This window comes from Chlamydotis macqueenii, chromosome 1 (assembly GCF_036417535.1).
Source record: "Chlamydotis macqueenii isolate bChlMac1 chromosome 1, bChlMac1.mat, whole genome shotgun sequence".
Classification (NCBI taxonomy): domain Eukaryota; kingdom Metazoa; phylum Chordata; class Aves; order Otidiformes; family Otididae; genus Chlamydotis; species Chlamydotis macqueenii.
The window spans coordinates 191,136,662-191,159,380 of NC_141556.1; the positions used below are offsets into that span (position 1 = coordinate 191,136,662).

Genomic DNA, 22,719 nt, shown 5'->3' on the forward strand with positions numbered 1-22,719 from the left:
AGGGACATCATTAAATCATTTAATCCAGTTGTTTGATGAGTTCCATGCCCTGATCACTTACAACTGTGAAAGATTATGTATACATCAGAGAAAAAAAATTCTTGATGAGTGTGTTTATTTTGCTTGGGTTTTTTATAATGCTAGTGTTTTGTTTCTGTCTTCACTTCCACTTTATCCATGGAGTTAATTTGAGTAATTTCTTTCCACACAGAATGCCTTTCAGGAAAATCTTTCAAGTTCTTTACAAATGCACTATATTCACTTTCCTCCCCCTGCTAGATCCACAGCCTGTCTTCCCTCCTTTGCTTTGTGTCCCAAATACACTTTTTCACGTGCCTGGCTCTGTAAGTGAATGGTGGCTTTTATGGGATTGCTCACACACTTAAAGGTGTCCCTGGTTTTAGATATGTGTTGAACAGAGACATTACTTTCATCTTGCTCTACAGGGTTGAGATTTAAGTAATGATTTCTAAGAAATTCTCTGGGCATCTTGTTCATCTGTGCAGGACCTGTAAACGTAGTACTATGGACTCGGAGGCTGTTTTTCTAGGACAATACAAATGTGGGTCAGGGACTGGTCCCTTGCCCAAAGGCAAGCCGTAGTGGGTGACCCCTCATCCCCACTGATGAAGGCACACTTTCCAACAGCTGGCTTGCTCCAAGCAGAGCTCTTCAGAGCAGTTCATAACAAAGCCAGAGCTGCTGAGTCAGGTGGGCAAACCTGGGTCCGGTGCTTCGGCCTTCTCAGTGGGCGTCTTTGATTTAGCAGCATAGATGAACCCTCTGAGCTTCATTTCATCCAAGTCATCCCTTGAACTAGCTGCACTGCCACTGAGGGTAGACTTGGCCTAATTTACAGGGCTGGCTCATCCTGCTCTGATCGTAAAGCAAAGGTTGCCACCGCATGGACAGGCTTCTTGGAAACCTTTGCTTGCGTTGGTGAATGTGGGGTGGCCCCGCTGAGACACAGGACTGCTGAGAGGGGAGAAATGGAGCTGGTGTGTAAGAAATTTCTAGTTTCTGCCTGCCGGTTTACATGCTTCAGCAATTAAAACATGGTTATATCAGCAGAGTGTGTTTGTCTTTGGCTTCTGTTTGACACTTCCACTTGCAAAATTGCTACAGCTGGAGTTGTAAGCAAATGATTTCTTTATTATTCATAGCAGCAGGTGCTGCAACAGCCTTTTGGCTAGAGTTGTACTCTCTTGGCCCGTGGTTTCTATATAGTTGATTAGATGGTGCCACACTGCTCAGATGGGATGCTAGTCCTCCAATAAATATATTTTGTTATACAATCAGTTATATAGTGCATTATAGTTATTATTTCCATAAATCAATTTTAGTTGGCAGCTTTCTGTTGCCACTTGGGATTGTTCCAGCAACAATTTGCATCCTTTGTGTATGGCATCCTAAAAAGATTTTGGAAGTTAACATAGCCTGGATTTGATTTTATAATAGATGGTGCCCTTCTGGCAGTGCTAGAACACAGAAACCAGCTATCCAAGCAGGACTGACATATTTATTTTGATTCTCATACCGTTTATGTGTTCTTCAAGAAATGCTTGTCCCAAGATTCAGTATGGCAATTTAGGCACCTGCCTCCAGTGTGCTTGTGCCAGCATCATGATGCTAAAAATCAGATGCCTGTCCCCAGCAGGGTGATTGAGAACAACACAGTTCCCTGCATAGTGGAGGGACAGAACAATGTTCCTTATTCAGAAAGGCAGCCCAAAAACCCAGCACATTGATGTGGGACCTGCCTGTCCCTTGCCAGTTGATACAGCGTGTGTCTGAATTTTCCACTCCTCTAGGGAAGTGAGATGCTTCTGCTAGAGCCCTCTCCTGAGGCCTGAGCACTGACCCTTTTAAAGGGGTGCTGCTAGAGAAGTTTTGGCTTATAGCACTGTAGTTCTGCTCCTTACTTTTTGCGTAATGGGCCAATGTATAAAGACTTGGGAAATAAGTTGAATTTCCTCTTCAGCCAGATGGGAATCAGAAGCGTGTTCTGCCTTTCTAGGCTGTAGAAGACCTAGGGGAGGTGAATCCTCCAGCCTCTCTAAGAACAAGGGCAGGAGAGGTCTGGCACGAGGGTGCAGGTACCACAGAGCCTGACACTGGCGGGCCCTCACTGGGGAAGGGGGCTTCAGCTCTGGCATCTGTGGGCATTTCACCATCACGGAGCTCAAAATCCGAAGGAAGCCTGGATGAAATCTATACAAATCAATTCAGTCCAGGCGAGCACGCAGCAGTGTCAAGGAGCCAGAACTGGCCTCCACTTGGTGCTAAAGCCAAGCTACAAATTGCCATTAACAAAACCAGATTTGGACTCAGCCACTCATTATTTTCCCATCTAGAAGTGACCACCTCACTTGGTCCCAGCTGGCTAAAGACAGGCCGACTTCAGCTGCTGCTCAGGCAGACTTTCTCATGGAGCAAGAGGCTTTTTTACAATGAAATTGCCTTGCAGAAGGGAAAATGACTGCATTCTAGCTGTGCTTTTCCTATTGTTGAGAGATGCTTAACTAATTAAGTTCCATGCTTAGAGGAGGATTTTTTTTTCCCCAGTAATATTCTTCAGTACATAAAAGGTAAATAAAAACCGTGTTTTTCCAGACATATTCTTATCAAGGATGAGGAGGTAATATTGATTGGAGAGCTAACAGAGCACTTGGTGCATCTGACAGAAAGGTGCAGATGGTTGTCTGCATGGGGACAGGCCAACAATAAGAACAGGGAGGGTGTCACTGCAAGGTACAGGAGTGGCTGCCTGTTCAGCTGGCTGCAGACTGGGCATTTCACACCTGTGAGTTCACTGATATCTCGAAGAATCAGCTCAGCCTTCTGTTTAATTAAAATTTTTTTTAAAATAGGTGCGGTTTCACCCATTACGCTAGTTTCATTTACAGGCTGCGATGCTGGAGAGTTGACGGATCTGTCATATGAAAGGAGAACAAGTGATGTGCATGTAATCACTGGCAACAGCCTCCTGATTTGGGCGCTGAGAGCTATTAAATAGAAAAGTAATGGATCAAGAGGTGCATCCAGTATGATGTTAATGGTGCTGCTTTCAGTTAGCATGGCAGACCCAAAGCAGGGAGATGAAAAACACGAAGAAAACAACACGGAAAGTCAATTTGGCCACGTCCCTCAGCTAGAGGGGCACAGATGAAGAAGAACCATCACTCTACCCCTCCGAGCTGCTATAGCTGCCACGTCCTCTCTTTCCCACCTGTCTGTACAGCCACCTACACGTGCCTCACCGGCAGCCTGCATGCTGCCTTCCTCAGCCCCACCAGCATCGTCAGACACTTTCAGGCATCTTCCAGTGCGCTGGACCTCATGTGTCCTTGCAGCACATGCCCTGCTTGTGCCAGAGACTGCTCCTAAGCTCACTCCCTGCAAGACAGGTGAACTTGGTTTGGGAATGGGCACCAGGTTTTCCTCAACAAGCAAAACTAGATATTCCCCATGTTTTTTGGTGATGAGCTCTGGAATTTTATGTCCTGTGTAAGGTAGTGATGATGTTTAAGAATGACATTTATTGTCATTGTGTAATGTGGAACTTGCTAAAGGAAAAAAAAAGTATAATTATTAAACTAAAATTAATTTATTTCTTACAGGTGCTGTTTCAGAAGCTGTGTAAGGAAAAAGCAGGTAAGACACTGCATTACTTCTTCAAAGTTTCTTGGTGGCTTGTGTCGACATGCATGCGTTGATGGAGGACCCATGGGAATCTCTGCTGTTCTGAGTTTCAGTTATTTAGTGCAGTTGCTACAATTACTTCCATGCTGTTGTTTATGATGTAGTGGTGTAGGACTTATGTGGTTCTTAGGAAAGTGGATAATTCAGCAGCTTTCGACTTGTGCCTTGCAAGGTGAGTTCTGAAATAACAAAGGACATGGATATCCTGAACCCAACTTACAGTAGCCTGCCAGGAGCTAAGGAAGGGTTTGGAGAGTCAGATATACACACAGAGATCCTGATTTAGCACGATACTTAACACGCAATTAAACCCGCATTTGACAAAACCAATTCAATGCAACGGGGAGTAAGCAACTGCTTGGATCATTTGCTTAATTGAGGGTAAATGTCGTTATTAAATTGTAATGAAGCACGATTCAGAAATACAGAGAAAAGAAACTGCATCCCAGAATGGGGCTTACTGGCATTTATTAACAGCCCCACAGTTTTGTAAAAAGAAATGTCCCCAAAGTCTAAGTGAATCCTCATTCCCACTAAAGCCTTTGCCAGCTAGAAATATTTCAGTCATAAAACAACTGACCTCTGGAGTAACCCATTTCCGACTGCTTTTTCCGTTTCGTTAGTCAATATGTATGCAGAGTGTGTCAATTAAAATGAAAGCAATTGGACATCGTCGTCGTAATTATCCCTCTGTCCCTAGGTGACTTAGCATCTTTTTCTTGGCCTGAAGGACTAGTTTAAGGCAGTTTGCTAACTCAGTGATTTCTTCTTGCTCAGAGTAGCATCTGTCTCTGCTCTAAATTGCATCCTTGGTTCTTTCCAAAGCCACCTTAACTCTGTTAGAAACAGATGAATGAAGCCTTTTGCAGACAGTGTCACTGATTCAATGGCTCTGCTGGCAAAGGTGCTGACTTAGCAAAATGCCAGCAACCCTGGCCTAGAAAACGCAGGTCTTTTTCTTTGTCAGCAATTTCAATGTCGTGTACTTAGCAGCAGGTCAACAAAAAACGAAGGCTGTTGAGCATAGTATAAATATAAGTATTTTCATTCAAGTTCTGTGCACAGTAACTTTTTCTGCTTTATGAGTTGTATGTGTATTTATTCCATCATAGTATTTGCCAATGGACATATGCCTGTGCTTTTCCAAAGCTAAACAAATCTCATTAATTTTGAGATTGATTTAGCAATTGTTTTTATTGTTTTCATTGCTGGGATCAAAACCTCTCTGTGACACTGAAGGCTGGCTTTATAAAGAAAAGGAAAACACATCAATGGCACATAAATTTTAAATAAAACTGATTATTTTAGCAATGCTCCCATTTTTTACTATGATTAATTTTTGAATTGTTTTACTTTTATGCTAACATTAATTTTGTCATCAAAAGAGATTAAGTTTAGCACCCATCTTTACAGTAGGAAATGATGGTTGAAAATTTGGTAACTGCAGGTATGAAAGAAGAATGACAGGTCATTTTCAGACACAGTTTGGTCACTGAGGTGGAACTTTAATCATGGAAATCTAGCATATGGTAGAGCTGGTAATAAATTTATTATTAAAATACTACTGGCAGAAAATGCCCATTTCTTCAAACAGAACCATTCTGAAGAAACACCAAAACCCCTGCCCTCTGGACTGTTGTTCTTTCTCTTGCTTGCATTTTATTTTACTTTTTTTTTTTTACAATTAAATGCAGTATTTTGAGGCTTTCATTCCCTTGTAATATGTTAAGCAGGATTCCTGAAATGTGTCCTAAGGAAAGACAAAGCTGCACAGACCACTCAGACACCCCAGGGACCCTCCTTTGCAGTACCAACACTGCTGGCAGCGTGGTGGCCTGCTAGCTAGGCCTCATATCGTTATTTCCGGAAGTAATAACACTGCCACTGGTGCATGCACTGGCAATAATTACATTCTGACCATTAAAAAAAATTGTGCATTAGGAACAGTGTAAATTGTGCATTAAATAGTGGTAAGATGTGACTTGAGAGGCATGAATTTATTCCGCTTTATGTTTTTTTTTAATAGCGGCAGTGTGCTGCATGGCCTGGTGGCTCCCTGAGGGTCAGGGACAGGCATGGGAACAGGGTCAGACATGGACCCAGGATAGCCAGGCAGGGCCGTGGGTATGGGCCGAGGCTGGGCTGGGATATCAGCCTGCAGGTTCTGCCCAGCTCAGCAGGCCCCGTGGTCTGGCAAGACTGGAGCAGAGCTGGAGACCAGCCCTGCTGCAGCATCATGAGGCTGGCCCTGGGTTAGGCTGAAACGGGGCTCCACAAAGACTTGGAAATTTATATATTTATTTAATTGCACACTACTAAGTAAATGCAGTGTTATGAGGAGTTAGATCTAGGTTGCGCACGTGGTGTCACCCACACATTTTAAGATGTAGTTAGCAAAGTACGAGGGACAGTTGCAACAAGAGAGCATATGCACTTTAGAGTGGAAAAGCTGATTTTCATGTAGACGGGCTAACCCTTGGTCTGTAGGTTAGCAAGTTGTCCTTTGGCTCTGTGTAGAACCAGTAGACAGTAAGATGATTCACACTTGTACTCCTTGTACATGGTGACATTAATAAGTTTTATGAATGTGTAAAAAATATCCTGTTCTGTGGCTTTACCAAAATCTGTGAAAATACCAGCTTCATCCAGCTTCAGCCCTACTTTAGTTCAGAATGAACATGGCTATCCTGGTGGTAACTGTAGTTCCCACCATTAAACCATGTTCCTGCTGTCATTAATAGATGACATCATTAAAAGGACTGCCCCAGCCCCCTCGCTATGGAATAGACCACTGTCTTCAAGTCATCGTCATCAATGCCAGGTACATAACATCAAACCCAGTCTGCACCACCTATCTCTGTTCTGGACCTGTAACCCAAGAGGTCCTAATTGTCTGCTGTGGTATTGCAGAGAACGCCTTGGTTAGCTGCTCCTCTTGCCATCAGATTGCTGCTGGGTTTTTAGATAGCCTGTGGTAGTTGCTGTTAAAACCTGACTGACTGACACTATGCATCTTTACTATCTCCTAGTATATCTCTGAGCAAAAATTACTCCGTTCAGCTTGAGCATTCTAGCTGCCTCATGTATTTTAAAGTTATCGCCGCATAGCTCAGGGTAACTAACACAGAGCACACTTCATCACGGGCAGGGAAAATGAGCTTTTACTTTGCTGACAAAAATCTGAAGCCAGATTAAAAGCTGACACATCCTCCATTTCAGTGGGATGTATGAGACACTAAATATAGCAGCGTGCTCTGTATTTGCTGATGCATGGTAATGTAGTCTGTAGCAAAACAGCAATGGGCTGGCAAGCAAGGTAGTGCACTGCAGTAATAGGATAAAATCCTCATGTGACCTTGGCCATTTCAGAAGTACTCCGTGGAAAATTGTGTATCCTTGACTGGAGTATTACAAAATTCAAATAGAGGCAGCTGTGGTCCCAGGGCTTTAATGAAGAGCCTGATCTTGCAATATTTGTCTGGGCATAATGCTAATCGACTTCAGGGAGAGGTCTCCATAACGTGAGGAACCAGAACTGTGCTATATAGCAGCTGTATATGAACAACTGCCAACCAGGGGCCTGGTTCTGGGAACTGAGAGGGAACTGTAACTCCATCTGGCTGTCATTAGAAACTGCAGGTGTCTGATTCATCACAAGATCAGACTCATTGATTACATATTTTTGTGTTTCCCTGGTCATGTAACGTTCTATGCTCGTGTTTATAATTTACCTTTGCTGCAGTCCCTGGGCAGCAGTTACGGGTTAATCACACTGTGAACGGGGAAATGGAGGTGGCTCACAGAACCATAACCTGTCTTGGAAGCTCAGAGACCTCAACCCCTGCTCAGAGAAGATGACCTCATCCCCATGGAGGGGGTGATCCCTTCTAGCCTTTCACTTGCCAGGGATGTCTGGCAAGTGTGCCGGAGGTGGAGCTGAGGCTGTGTCCATGAGCTCCCTTGTCTCATCCTCTGCAGGGGAGAGCAGCAGCTAGGTTAGACATTCTGCAGTCCTTCCTGATACCTGGTGGTATTCATTACTCCAGCTACAAGAGTTTACCCAAGAGTTTACCTGACCTTAAATAACTGGGGAAAATAAAACATCCTCATCCAATGATCCCGTGCATTCACTACAAAGCAGAATGGGGTCACTTCGACATGTTTCCAACACAAAGTGGAGAGGCTTACTTTGGACTGAAAAATAAACAGGCTGTTTTCCTCAGCAGTGGTATAGTGAAAGTAAATGAGTGAATAAACCCAGCTGCTTGGTGGCCTTGGCCTGTTAACTGTTAACTAGTTAAGCTCTGTATTGCTCAAATTAGAAGTAGGTAGACTTGGTGCTTGTCCTGCAGTCAGTGTATCAGAGGGTCCTTTCATTTGGCTCCTATTCTAACTTCTGTGCAGTGCCCGTTTGGCTCCCAAAATTAGGCAGTGACATTGCCTCTTCCTGCCTATATGTTCCTTTCATAATCAGAAATTATAGAACAAACCCTTTCTTTGTTCTTCTGAAAAGGCAAATCTTTGCTACTCGGCTCCTACTGATGTATTGGAGCAGCTGAGGGCAAACTGTGATCCTCAGCTCTCAATAGCAAGGGGAAAATGAGAACCCTTACTATATATATCTCAGGATATTGCTGTTTCTAAAAAAAAAATTGATGTAGGTTAAAACATATATATTTACTGGTTTAATATGTGAATTATAGACAAAAGCTTACTCTATTAAGGAATACTCTGAATTTTATATAAGAAACTTCTGAAACATTGAAGCAGTAAGGTATGAAGACACTTCATACACATACTAATACTCAATGTCATTCTAAGTATCTTCCTCCATTTCCCTGCTTCATAGATCTTTCTGTAACTTTTGATTTTCTGTCAACATTTTTAATAAGAAAGAAAAATATTGAAAAGACTAGAACTGGTAAATGTTAAATGTTAAATGTTAAAAATGGTATCTAGTCAATAATTGTACAAAATATAGGTGGTTTCAGAATGGAGGTGGTATAAACATTTTTCCTAACTCATTTTGTTTATAGCTTGGAGTCCTGAGGAGAGGTGAACACTAAACAGCTGATAGAATCATAGAATCATGGAATCATAGAAGGGTTAGAGCTGGAAGGGACCTTCAAAGGTCATCTAGTCCAACCTCCCTGCAAGGAGCAGGGACATCCCCAACTAGATCAGGTTGCTCAGAGCCTTATCCAGCCTGGCCTTGAACGTTTCCAGGGATGGGGCTTTCACCACCTCTCTGGGCAACCTGTTCCAGTGTTCTACAACTTGCATTGTAAAAAATTTTTTCCTAATATCCAATCTAATTCTACCTCCCTCTATTTTAAAACCGTTGCCCCTCGTCTTATCACAACAGGCCTTACTGAACAGCCTCTCCCCATCTTTCTTGTAGGCCCCCTTGAGGTACTGGAAGGCCGCTATAAGGTCTCCCCGGAGCCTCCTCTTCTCCAGGCTGAACAGCCCCAACTCTCTCTCTCAGCCTGTCCTCATAGGAAAGGTGCTCCAGCCCTTTTATCATCTTTGTGGCCCTCCTCTGGACCCTCTCCAACTGGTCCATGTCCTTCTTGTGTTGGGGGCTCCAGAACTTGACACAGTACTCCAGGTGGGGTCTCACCAGGGCAGAGTAGAAGGGGCAGAATCACCTCCCTCAACCTGCTGGCCACGCTCCTCTTGATGCAGCCCAGGATGCGGTTGGCCTTCTGGGCCGCAAGGGCGCATTGCCGGCTCACGTTGAGCTTCTCGTCCACCAGCACTCCCAAATCCTTCTCCTCACGCCTGCTCTCGATCCATTCTCCCCCCAGCCTGTATTTGTGCCTGGGATTGCCACGACCCAGGTGCAGGACCTTGCACTTGGCCTGGTTGAACTTCCTGAGGTTTGCACGGGCCCACCTCTCCAGCCTGTCAAGGTCCCTCTGGATGGCATCCCTCCCTTCCAGCGTGTCGACGGCACCACACAGCTTGGTGTCGTCGGCGAACTTGCTGAGGGTGCACTCTATCCCACTGTCCATGTCGCCAACAAAGATGTTGAACAGGGCCGGGCCCAACACAGACCCCTGAGGGATGCCACTCGTGACTGGTCTCCACTTGGACTTCAAGCCATTGACCACCGCTCTCTGAGTGAGGCCATCCAGGCAACTCCTTATCCACCGAGTGGGCCGTCCATCAAACCTGTGCCTCTCTAGTTTAGAGAGAAAGATGTTGTGCGGGACAGTGTCAAAAGCTCTGCACAAGTCCAGGTAGATGATATCTGTTGCTCGTCCCTTGTCCACCGATGCTATCACCCCGTCATAGAAGGCCACCAAATTGGTCAGGGCTTGCGTTTGTAACTGCTCTTGAGATGTGGCAGGAGCCTTGCTGTAAATAGCAATCTAATGCAAATTGCTCAAAAGTTTTGCCTCTGTTGGAATTAGGGAGCTTTGGTTTCCAGCAACTAATGTCAGACATGGAGCCACAGGATTCTCAAGTCATTTTCTTCTATGACAGAACAAATGTCTGACAGAGGTTGTGGACAAACAGCCATATTCAGCTCCATTGCATCTGAGCAACCAACTCTCTTTAAACTGGAGTTTTCCAAAAGTCATGGTAGAGGGCATATTTTGGCATTTAACATTTATTCCAAAAGTAACAAATGCCTGGAAAATTTTCACTAAATATAAAAAAATACAGTATATCTTTTCTGTTTCAATTAAACCTTTCCCTCAGACCTCTCTGATGGCCACAATGCAAGCTACATCCTTGTATTTTATTTCCTGGGCAAGGTATAACTTCAAAAGTTTGAAGGTTAGACATTTTTGAAGTATGCCTGAAGCAAAACATTAGCGTTTTATAATGCTAACTAAGCATTACGGCTCTGAGAGAGAGACACACACATGTAGAAGAATGGGCTGTATAGTGGGAGCCTTTTGTTTTCACAGAAGGCATTTCTAACAGGTAGCAGTTCCAGCAATTTCAGTGTTCCCCAGTAGAAAATATTTTTCTCAGGTAACAATTCTCTAGGTTCAATTTTTGCTATTTAACTATTTAGGATCACTTCCTAAGGTTGGACTTTTGAGTTTTTGTGCTGTGTCGGTGTGACACGTAGCTCCTCCCTGAAAGGCTCAGGACACAAGACAGATTCTGCACTGTTTCTTTGTTTGCGCATCAGGCAGGCAAACACAAAGGAATGCTTCTGGCTGGAACATATGCTTAACGTAAGTTATTTAGGGCAATAAAGCTCTCAAACAAAGCAGGCAGCTTCTGACCTTTTGCAACATAGGACCTTTTGTGGGACCGTAGGCAGACCTGTTTCATGCCATCAGCCTGCTGTGGTGCAACTCCTGTTCAGAAGAGATGACCGCAGGACAAAAAGACGCAGTGTCTGTGTAGCTGTGACTGGCTGTGGTCGGAGACAACAGTTTCTGCTTCCATGAGCACCAGAGAGATGAAGCCTGTTAGTGCTGGTCATGTTAAAATTGAACACAGGATCTCTAGGCGTGAGCCTCAACACCTTGCAGTTGAGTAATAACCACATTAATTTGAAGGAAGTAATCACTGCATAAGCCTCTCCCTAAATGTAATGGCACCACTAGAGGAGGACAAAGAGCTGTGTAGTGTTTATGTCAACTACAGGGGCACCTTCCAAAGAAACGGGAGAGTTGCTTTAGCAAGCTTTTCAACGGAAAACCATCCAGTCTCTGCCCTTCCTGTTCTCTGTATTAGATTCCATCCAGGCCAGCAAGTTGCTATGACAGAAATGCACATAGAGATGCTGGTATTTATTGAGTGCTCAGGACAAGGCAAAAACAAATTAGTGATTTTCACCATGGTGTTAAGCCACAGCTGAAGCGCAGCAATAGGACGAGGCCGGAGCTGCATATGAACACAAAAGACATGCTAAAGCCATCCCATGCATATTCCATTGTATATAATGACAGTTGTCAGCTGTGATTTTGGCTCTGTGTTTTTATGAAGGCAAAGCAATAAGAAAGGCAAGTTTAAGAAAACAGATGGCCCAAAAGTTGCTTCATATATAGGTATTATTAAGTAGATCTGAAATTGGTATTCCAGCCTTGGTGAAGTGTTGACTTTTGACATGGGGTCTGAGAAGGTAATGACTTTAGGCTTTTATATGAAATTTGTTTATATTAGGTACATACCTACCCTGGAATTTTTTCTTGATTCCCAAAGGCTTTGTTATGTAAGGCTAGTATGTATGTCAGGACAATTTATTTTAAAGCAAAAGGACGAATTTTTCCCTGGTGTAATTCTTGTGAAAACTAATAAGTTTACATCAGAGTTGACTTAAGCACCAATTCAATTAGGGTTTAAAATTAAACAATGTGATTAAATAGTCAAGAAATTGCTCAGCACACTCTGTGCAAGGCATAGGTCTGCCTGATTGCCATGCAGGTTTTTAGTATTAGCTGCAAGTTTATATATAGGAAGGACAGACTGAGAAGCGTGCAATGTTTGAAATTTGCTTTGGATCACTTCTACGTGGAAATGGAAAAGGAAATGCTGAACTTCTTTTTAAGCAAAGCTGATGAAAAATTCATTTATTCCACAAACTATTACTGTTTTTTTTAAGTACTTGAACAGTTCCCATTGTCATTGTATACTGCTTACTAATAACTTTCATTTTCTGGAAGTCTTAGCTTACCAGGAGTGTCAGGATTTCTCGTGACTTTAAATTCAATCCTTACTGCAATATATGATTACATGTAATTAACACTAAGATAACTCTTGCTAGTGAGAAAAGCTTGCTTTAAAAGTCAGGAAAATGCCCATCTTTAAGTGTGACTGAAGTCACTAGATCGGTTGAATGGTTTCCAAATCAATATAATTGCCTTAATTCTGAGAAGTAAACTGATTCTAGCATAGAATCTTGCAGGTTCATCCGTTAGAATATTTAGAATTCTCCTTTTTAGAACCTAGTTCTGTGCTGGCTGCAGTCACTCGCAACTTGGAGGGGTTAGGATTAGTCTCTTAACGATGCATTTCTAGATGTATAGAAAATTATTTATATTTCTAAAGACAAAAAAAAATACCCTCCACTTTTCACAGCATTTCAAAATTAAACAACGCCTATAAGTAGCTGTAGAAATGGGAAGCTCGGGAACATTATATTTCATAAAATGTATATGGTTCTTTTAGCAAAGTCGTAAAACTACAACTTGCTTGGATTGCTAATTAAGTAATTTATTATTTTTAAATTCTTTGTACTGAGGTAGTGACAATCGGCCTCAGGCCCAGGGTAGTGTTCTTCTGAGCACCGTACAGGCAGAATGGGAGTCCTTCCCTCACAAACCTTACAGCTTTACATTATCATCGATGTTCTTCATACAAAAAGGTGACAGTTAAAACATTTACATCTATTTCTAATTCAGCATTCAAATCATTTGTCAAAAGCCTATTTTCATGCACGTTGCTCCGTGAGCTGATTGGTGTCCAGGCGATGGTCCCTGTCCTGCCGGGTGCCCTTTGCTGTGCCCTTTGTCCGTGCTGAGCTGGGCACCAGGAGGAGCTTACATTTGCACTGTGGTTGTACAGAGAGCCTCTACATCTGCTCATGCATGCCAGAGCACTCACCTGAGCTGTTAGCATTGTCTCAGGCAGCGGCAGGTTAAGACTTCCTGGAACAGAAAAATTGGAGAACGAGTGGCTAAGGCCCGGGGTGTTGGTGGTCCACTCCTGCCAAAGACCGAAGCATGTGGGGTGCAAAAATAGGAGGGAGAGACTCGGAGAACTATTTCTTTTGTGCCTGCTTCCCAAAGCAGTGGAGAGGGAATATGGAAAGGAATAATTACAACGTCCCACAACTGGCTGATCTTCCTTACAGCCTTTCCCAGCAGTAGTTGCCTTACTATCCATGCCAGGCCTCCATCGAGAGAAACCACTAGCTTGGATTTCCAGGGTCTTTTAGTAGGCAAAGCAGGCACGAGGCTGTAGGTACTCTGGCATCATGAGCAGACTGCTGATGTTGTCATCTCTTTGTTTTATAAACATATAGCGCATAAAGTTAGCCCTGCTTTCCGCACTCTTTCTTTTCTTGTCTGCTCACCCACACATTGTCAAAATCTTCAATTTACAGCTCTCTGGACTCTCATTTGGTAACAAAAATGTAAGATGAGTTTCCAAACTCTTCTGCTATATATTTTCACCTGTTTATAAGACAGACAGAACTGATGCAGTACGCTCAATGACTGGATGATATACTGGAGAACTCAAAATATTCAGTAACATAATTTAAAGTAGACTTTTTCATTTGGTGCTTTTGTTGCTGTGCTTCTTTTCTATTGCCCCATATCCTTGGAATATTAACCATATAGGGTTGATATTCGGAATATTAAGCCACACATGGGTAAGTAACTAGGTGTATATAGAAATACCTAAGTGCCTTTAACGTGCTGTGATGTGTATATAGAACATTGATGTAAGTATAGTACACTGTGCTTCCTTAGGTCTTGATAGACCCCGTATCTTATGAGCACTGGGGAGGAAATACCTTTAATCTTCAAGTGTTCATTTGCAATGACTACACTTTATTCTTACACAACTCAATTTGGATGGGCACAGAGACGTCCTTTCCAGTGGTTTTATTCCCTTGGGTTTGATGCTTCTTTTACTCAGGTTTGTGGCACGCTGTCCTTGACAATGTCAACAGAGCGATGTAGAGCGATGAAATACTGGAGTTCTGTGGTGTAGGGCTGCGGGATTGTCGAGTGTGCATCGCTGTCCTTTGGAAACACACAGAGCCACCTCTGTTTACAGCACTAGGCTTATTTCGTCATTATCCTTTTAGATGCTACAGAAAAGCAGCTCCTGCGTTTTGGCAGGAAACACTCCCCTGCACCAACTTTAGACTTTTTCCTTCTCTTTACCTCCTCTGCTGTGAGCAAAAACTTTGTCAAGAAAGCAGGTTTCTTTGGGCCAGGAACAGAGGCCGCTGATACTCAGCTAGTTATTTTGATTGCCTGGCTGGTAGGGGTTGGGGGAACAGATAATGTCAAGATTTCCTCTGCATTCCAGATCTGTTTTCCTCCTACGGTTCGCAGGCGGCGAGTGTGACTTTTCCCACTCAGCTTTTCCCACAGTCAGTAGGACTTATCTGACAACAGAGCTAGTGTCAACTGTCCAAAACTAACCAGGAGATATCTTCCTTTCACCACTCCTGTGCTGTTATTGCTTACCAATGTCACTCTCCAGCTTAAATGACTGGTTAATTTACAAACATACTGAGACAAACTCACTTCTGTTGCCACTCCATTGAGTTCAGTGGAGTTACTCTGGGAATGAGTGTGGCCATAGGTGTCTGAAAAGCACAAGTGGTAGGAATGTGATACTAACAGAAGCAAGAGCAGTGCAACAGTCAAAACAAAAAGAAAGCCTTGTGCTTTGGCAAGATTCCCATTTCAGCTTTCTAGAGTGTGATCTAACAAGGTGTGCATGTTTTACAGCTGGTGCCACAAGAGAGAAGTTGTTATTCAACAGCAAAACAATTCCAGTGTCTCCACATGAAAAAGTAGCCCATGTTAAAACAGAACAAAAGGAGAAATAAGTCATAGGATTTCAGAAGACAAGTTCTATTGAGAATCATGAGGACCATATTTTTAAATCTGTTAGAGACTTTTTTAAAAAAGACCAGAGTGAAACTGAAACATACTCAACCTGAGATTTTCCAATGAGCCTACAGTGGTTAAATACTGAAATCCTATTAGAATTCCACAGAAACAGGAAACATAAGATGGCACTGATACCTCCAGCTTTACCTGTAGTCTAAGATGGCTTTCTGAGCACCTCTTCTGTCAATGAGGGGAGAGAGGCATTTTCAGAGTGTAACATCTTCTTCAGCTGGATCAAGTCCTGCTCCACAGATCTGCTTTAGCACCTCTTCTAGGCAGCTGATTTGGGGTGGAATGAGTCACCCTCAGAGAGACATCCCTCTCTGTCCCAGCTTCCCACCTCCCTCAGTTCTCTTTTAGCAATTGGTGCCTACAATTCAGGAAATGGGAATCTTATGCCTATTGCTTTTGAAATTTTATTAGCGTTTCTGATTCACAGATTAAGTTAAAATGAATGAAGTATGAAACCAAGCTTTTTAAATTTATGTTTCACTCAGTTAATTCAGTTATCCTGGACTAGCAGTGCAAACAGCCAAGGGCGTATCCAGCGTTATCCAGTGTATCTAGCGTATCCACTTTGTTCCTTGCTCTGCACACTTCTCTACACCATGCACATATCTTACCTACTGTTTTTGTCTCTTGTGGTCTTCTGGACTCTCCGATCTCTGTTCATTTTCTCTCCATTTCCTTCTTTGAAAAATCCAGTTTTAGTTTTCCTCCTTACCATGTCCATTCACTATTCAGTTTCCTCTTAAAGGCACTTACACTTTACAGTCTGGTTACTCTTCTTGCTTCCTTCTCTTCCTTCTGCCTCTCCTGTTGCCTCCACCCCATACTTCTATGTTCTCCAGAGCTTCTTAGTCCTCTTTGGTTCTTGGTAAAATGGGCAAACGGCTCTGCAAGGTCTCTAAAGCCAGGCATAGTACTACCTCTCTAACCTTGCAATCAAAACAATTTAGTGCTTTTCCTTCTGCTGGTTAGTGGATCTATCATGACCTATCATGACATTACCCATGGATTATGTCTTCTTCACTGGCTGAGGATTAACCAACTTCCTGGGTAGTAAGAAGCAAGGTCTAAAAACTGAGGACCAAAAGCTGAACTTCCGGATTCCTGTTTATGCACTTAAATAAACCACTTGATTTTCAGAAAGGATTTCAGAAGTGGTTGATGAATGGTAACCTCATTGAACAGTGACTTCGGGTGTCAGACTTAGGGACATAATTTTTGAACTCATGGATTTTTTGTGTCTGCGCAGAGTATTCCCAGACTTAATGCCTGGATGTGAGTGCATTCTGGAGTCCTTTTTGCAAACAAGAGATGAAGCACTGTCAGAAACTGAGTTAAAAGCAGAAGTGCTGGAATACCCTCACCAGGTTCAGCTGTCGAAGGCAGCTAGGATGACACCCATATTTAAAGTTTAAAAGAAGTCATTGTGGACAGTGAAAGTAATTACAGCTTCCCATATTAATTATCATATACGTTTCTGAAAAAAAAAACCAAAGCAAACTAATATGTCCAGATGAGAATACAGATGTAGGCTCCAGTATGACTCCATAAAATAGAAGAGAAACAGCTTTTGCACAGGAAAGCAGGAAGAGAGAAAACTTATCTAGGCTTTCCAAACTAATATTCCAGAGATCTTCAAAACAGAGAGGAAATAACTTAAGAAATCAGTGTGGGAAGGAAATTTTGGTCATAGAACATAAACTTTATAGAAGATCCAAAGACACCCAAATTAAACTTGTCAGTTTTCAGAATGAAGAGAGGCTAATAATAGGTTGTCTAGAAGATTTTACAAGGACAAGTATCATTTAAAGCTTCATTATCTTGACAAGTGAGTGAACAGATGGCAAAATCTGTAACAAACTCAAGATTTCCTAGGGCACTAAAGATTAGAAAGATTTCTGAGAACCAAATTCAAATCACCAAAGCGAGGTGATTTCAGAACCTCAAAGCAGATGGGATTTCAATTTACCTAAGTGTGAGGTAATACTCAGGAATGATCTGAAGCGTTCCCTGATACTGCATACTTAATGAAGTGTTACCAGTTCAGAAATGCACCTAGGCAACATTATGGACAGCTTAATTAAAACAGCTCAGTGAAAACAGCTGTTCAATTTGCAGCGCTAGTTGTGAAAGCAAATAAAATGCTAATTTATATGAACCATAAAGAACAGCGTTGATATTATTATAATGTCATCGTATAAATTCAGGGAACTATATCACAGTGACTTCCAGCATTGTCAACATTACAAAACTGTCTGCAAAAAGAAACGTTCAGAGAAGTCACTGAGGGATGATATGCAGGGAAGGTACAATCATTTTACTTAAAGAACTAATGAAAAATGTTGTAGCACAAAATTCCTGCTCGTGTTTAAGTCACAAGGATATCCAATGAACATGAGATACAGAACAAGTAGCACGCTCATGTGCTGGAACCTGTTTCCCAAATTAATGACGATCATCAAATCAGCAAGAAACTGAGGGCTTTATGCTCACATGTTCAAGGAAACAAGGAAAGGGATATACCCACACAGGATGAAATCTTTCAGTGAAGCATATGGGGATTTTTACAATTACAATTACCCAAGAATTTAACAATTAATGTGAGATTGTCACTAGTGTTTGTTCAAAATTGTGGGGGTTTTTAAAGAATGATTAGAGTAGTTCTCTTGTAGGAAGGGAGGCTGTTCCTGGTGTTTATCAAGAAGACCTTGAGTTTCATCAACTCTGCACTAACAGGGTAGTTTCTACCTGTACAAAGTAGAGTAAGATCCTACTGTTACTTTTTAGTAGTACATACAACCAACTTTGCACTTATACTGCCCAGCTATAAAAGATGAGCTATAGGACAGGAGGGAGGAAGATAAATCCAAATCTGTGTAAGTCCTAAAGGAAGATAATGTCTTCCAGATGAAATAGTATTTTTTGTTACTTGACTGACAGCAATGAACTATGTTCGATCACTGCAAAACCACTTAGTAACATTTCAGAACAGAAATTGGGAATAGCCTCCAATTTGAGGCATAAGACTGGGTTTTAGTTTTCGTATTTACTTCTTTCACCTTTTTCCCTTTAGCAATGACATTTACTAAATATTTTGAAGGCCTGAACTCTGAAACAATGTATCTGATAATTTTGATCAGATTAACATCAAGGATTACTTAGTATAAATATTCTCTGTCAGTTAAATTAGCTGATCTTCTGTCTCAAAAACTAACACTGCATAAGATCCTGCTGAGTTCTAATCCCTTTAGCACCTACTGTCCAAGCAACTTACATGGGCTTTTGTAATGCAAATAATAGAAAAAAATTCACTGTAATGTAGAACAATCTCAGGTAATAACTACTGTTGAAGGGAGTCTGCATGGCAGTAGTGTAAGTAAACAATACGAGCACCATCAGTATCTGCAGCACTGTAAAGGTGTTCTGACATAGGAACTAATTTCACTACAAATCATTGCAAAGCTGAAAACAAACTTTGGAAACAGTATACATACAAGCAAAATACCAACTTTTTCTTTCCTTCTCAAACAGTCCTGAATACATATCTCCTTCAGTTGCATGGCACTTAGCTGAAGTCAAGGGGAATTGTGCATGTGGAGTCTCAAAAAAGTGTCTGTTAATAATAAGAGGAGGAGTCTGGCCAGCTAAAATAGAGTGCTCCAAGGGAGTACAAGGAGGAGGTGAAGCCTGCTTTGTTCTTTCTGGAATCAATTTTTCAAGTAATACTAAATAAAAAAGATGGTCCTTTCTGGAAAGTGGGAGGTGGCATTATCAGTAGAGAGCAGTGGCTATGACCTCTGTTATCATCCTGGTCACATCGCTGTACACAGCAGCAGGTGATGGGAGAATACCTCTGCAGGCTCTCTCTGCCTTTGGCATGCTGGGCCAGCTGAAGAGCAGTCCCTGCTATCACCTTTCACCTTTCTTGGGAATTAGATTGTACCGAGTACTGCTTTCAATCCCAAAAGACAAAAGAAATATCTTACTATTTTCTAGCTTTCTGCCATGGTGTTTGATGTCGCTATTTATATAATGGTAATTTAATGTTGCTATTAAAATTCAGTTCTGCAAAAAGCAAATGGTTGCATAGCATAGATTTTTTGCCTCTTGCATGCAGAAGTTGGAATTTATTTGGAAGACCACAATAAGCTATGCTTTGCATGATGGATTATTTAATTTCTCACAGTCGAATTCTTTTATATAGACTCTAATTATACAACAGCACATCAGCGCTCTCATAGTCTGCTGCCTACTATGCAGTGACACCTTATAGCTTACCTCTCTGTGCGTAGATATAATATCATCCACACAACAATATAGCGTAGCTTTTTCTCTAAGATACTGAATCTTGAATGAAATCATGCCATTATGTAAACCTCCTCAACATACATGCAAAAGGCAGAAAGAATGTAAGCAAAACTAAGGTGAAGAAGCTACAAATTTGGTGTCACAAGTATTTTATAGACTTGCAGCTCACACCTATGCTTTTGCCTACCTGATTATAGGAAGCCATTACTGAAGTAATATTGGACTTCTTTTGATATTTTTTTTTCCTCCAAAGCTTTCTGTAATGGTTTCAAGGGCAGTACTACAGGCCTGTTCATGTTTCAACCAAAAAAAGTAAAACTCTCAGCGACTCACAGTAAACCGTTCTCTGTCCTGCTCTCAAAACTGAAACTGCAGTTGTTACTGCTGACTTGTTAATATAACACAGACATCGACATTTCCTGGTTACTGTAAACACTGAAATGCTTTTGGAGTTAATAGAATACAGGTGCTGCCTGACGCTACCAAAACGTTCTCACAGAAACAGAGACATTTTTGGATAGAAAGAGCTGCAGATCCACCTCGTCCAGCCCCTTCTTCACAGCATGAACATCCTGCTTCTCAGTGGGAATACCCAGATATGTTAAATGTCATGAAATAAGCATTCTTCCTAAGCTTAAGCTCCTTTATACTAGCAGGAACGGACGTACCACTTAGCCTGCTGGAACAGAGAGTTCTGTAATGCCAGAGCCGGGTGATGGAGTGGGCTTAGGCAGGCTCTGAGCTGGCTGGGAAACCTTCCCAACAGGGCTGTGGGAAATGATGCTTACAATCGAATCGCCACCAGCCTTCACTTCGAATGAGACTCAGACAATACTGCAAACATCCAATTGGCCCTCTTTACAGTGGAGGCAAGAAGAAGTTTAAAATCAGCCTTAATGATTCAAGGTTCTGCAGAACTGTGTGGTTTAACAGGGGTTGGCTTGGGCCTCAGACAAATTTTCATTCTGGTCATTATAATCTGCCCACCTGAAATTCTATCCCCTGTTGCAACTGGCCATGACGTTCTTTATTTCCTGTCTGAAAATATTAGTAACATTGCGTTTCAATTCTATTAAATATATATATTTAAAATCTGTTAAATAAGTTAAAATAGTAGCTGTGTGACCAGCAATGCAGGAAGCTCGCTATAAATCCGTAGCTTGCTTGTTACTTGGCAATATGGCCCCATCAGTCAGTAGCCTGATTACTAGGAAGGCATGTGTGCACATGACTATTTGTGTACCTGAAAAAAATTCTTACTCTTATAAGTAAATTGGTTTTGGGAACAATTCCGTTGCATTGTTATTAGAACCTGTTGTCAAGACTGATCATGTTTTCCTGTGTAATCCAGGAGAGTTATAAAAAAACCAGAACAAGCTCCCAGGTCTCTGAACCAATATCCAGATACAGTGTGTGCTAAATTGCCACTGACTGCTGCAAGGCTTTTTTACACAAATGTTCCAATTATTTTGACCGTGATGGTAATAACAGTTGGAAGTTTGGGGAAAAAAAAAAAAATCTTGGTTTAGACAAGGTCCCAATACAATATTAAGGAAATGAGCACTTTGAGAGCAGAGAAAGATGTAATTTAGAATAATATATTTTTGTCAAGCAAATAAAAAGGAGGGGGAAAATCAGACACCAGAAGCTGGAATGAGAAGAACAGGGACAATATTATGTGCTGAGGCATTTCTTATTTCAACATAGCTGCTCACTTTTTGAAGGACATTAATCACCTCAACATTTCAAGCTCTGCTCCAGTAAAAAATCCCACTATATCTACACACATAAAATGTATTCCAGTTTCCCAGTTGCTTAATCATTGAATAATTGGCTATTTCTACACTGACCAGCTTTGCCCAGCCCACGTTTTCATATCTGCAATATGTATTTTAAAGCTGTCCACAGAGCATCTTATGAAAGGAAGTGAAAGTTTATTGGCACTTGGTTTGTTTTGTCCATTATTCTCCTCTGCTATCTGAGAAATGTGCAAGGGCTTTTGTGGCTGCAGTTCTTCGGAATTTCAGCTTAAGTGTCAGCTTTGTTGTCTACTGTTCAGTAGAAGCACTCTGTTTACTCAGACAGTAATCCATCCAATGACCATTTGTGCCACAGTTACCTGCCTGACCCCTTTTTCACCACTCTCACAGAACAGAGCACCTTCCTACTTGTCACACAGGGCCTTCACCTGGAGGAGTTCATAATTCTCCTGTGACAACTTGGGCTGAGTTAAGGAGACAAGATAGGAGAAGTAGAAGGGTTATTAAAAAATAATCTGCAAAAGCTAGATACAGCTAAGATGTGAGATGGAGGGAAAAGTCCAAGTTAACATTGGCCAGAATGTGAAAATCCTGCTCCATGGTAAAATCAGGAATATTGCAGTTCTTTTACTTTTTTTTTTTTTTTTTTCTGTCAGAAGGAGTTATCCAGGTGAAAATTTGCAGTTGCTTTAGGAAAAACTTTTATCCTGTGTTTGCCATCCCATCTTTATTCTTACTTACTCTGCCTTGATAGACACAATCTGGTCTACTTCAGTAGCATCCCAAATGCAAATACTGGCAGTTCTCTGCTGTCACTTGTCATTACACCTCATCCTGCCTTTATGTTGCACCAAGTGGAGGCTACTTGACTTAAGGCTGAAGGCCCTTCCCTTCCCTGTCCGTCATTTGTTCAATATTAAAAACTCAGTTCCCACAGTCTGTCTGTATAGGATGCTGGCTGTCATTGGCTACTCATTACATTTTCAAATACCCATCTGCATGCTTTCTCTAAAACTGCCCCTCACACTGGGGAGTTGGTCCTCTGGATGTATGCAGATAGTGTTAACCTCCTTGGAGACCCTCTTGCTAACTCGCTTTGCGTAAGTGCCTCCAAAAACTAATCTGGTGTGCTAGCACCAGTAGTTGCGACGCTGGCCAGTATTGTCTTATTGTTCTCTTGTGCTCCACCCTTCCTACCCCAATTAGCTCTTCTCTCCACTGGTTTTTTGGTTTATATTTAGTCTGTAATCTCCTGAGGGCAAAGATTGTACTTTTGCTTCATCCAGTTTCTAGTTCTAAGTGCTTTGATAATACACCTTATTAATAATAAG

At 41.9% G+C, this 22,719-nt stretch overlaps 1 protein-coding gene across 7 annotated transcripts in view; it reads left to right on the forward strand.

The window, feature by feature from the left end:
• Window positions 1–22,719, forward strand: part of STARD13 (StAR related lipid transfer domain containing 13) — a 302,655-nt gene that overhangs the window by 128,944 nt on the left and 150,992 nt on the right. For all 7 annotated transcript variants that reach the window (XM_086771983.1, XM_086771980.1, XM_086771987.1 and 4 more), the window contains one exon: window positions 3,621–3,654. In XM_086771983.1, the coding sequence (XP_086628109.1) occupies window positions 3,621–3,654 (34 nt within the window). The remainder of the gene's footprint in view (window positions 1–3,620; window positions 3,655–22,719) is intronic.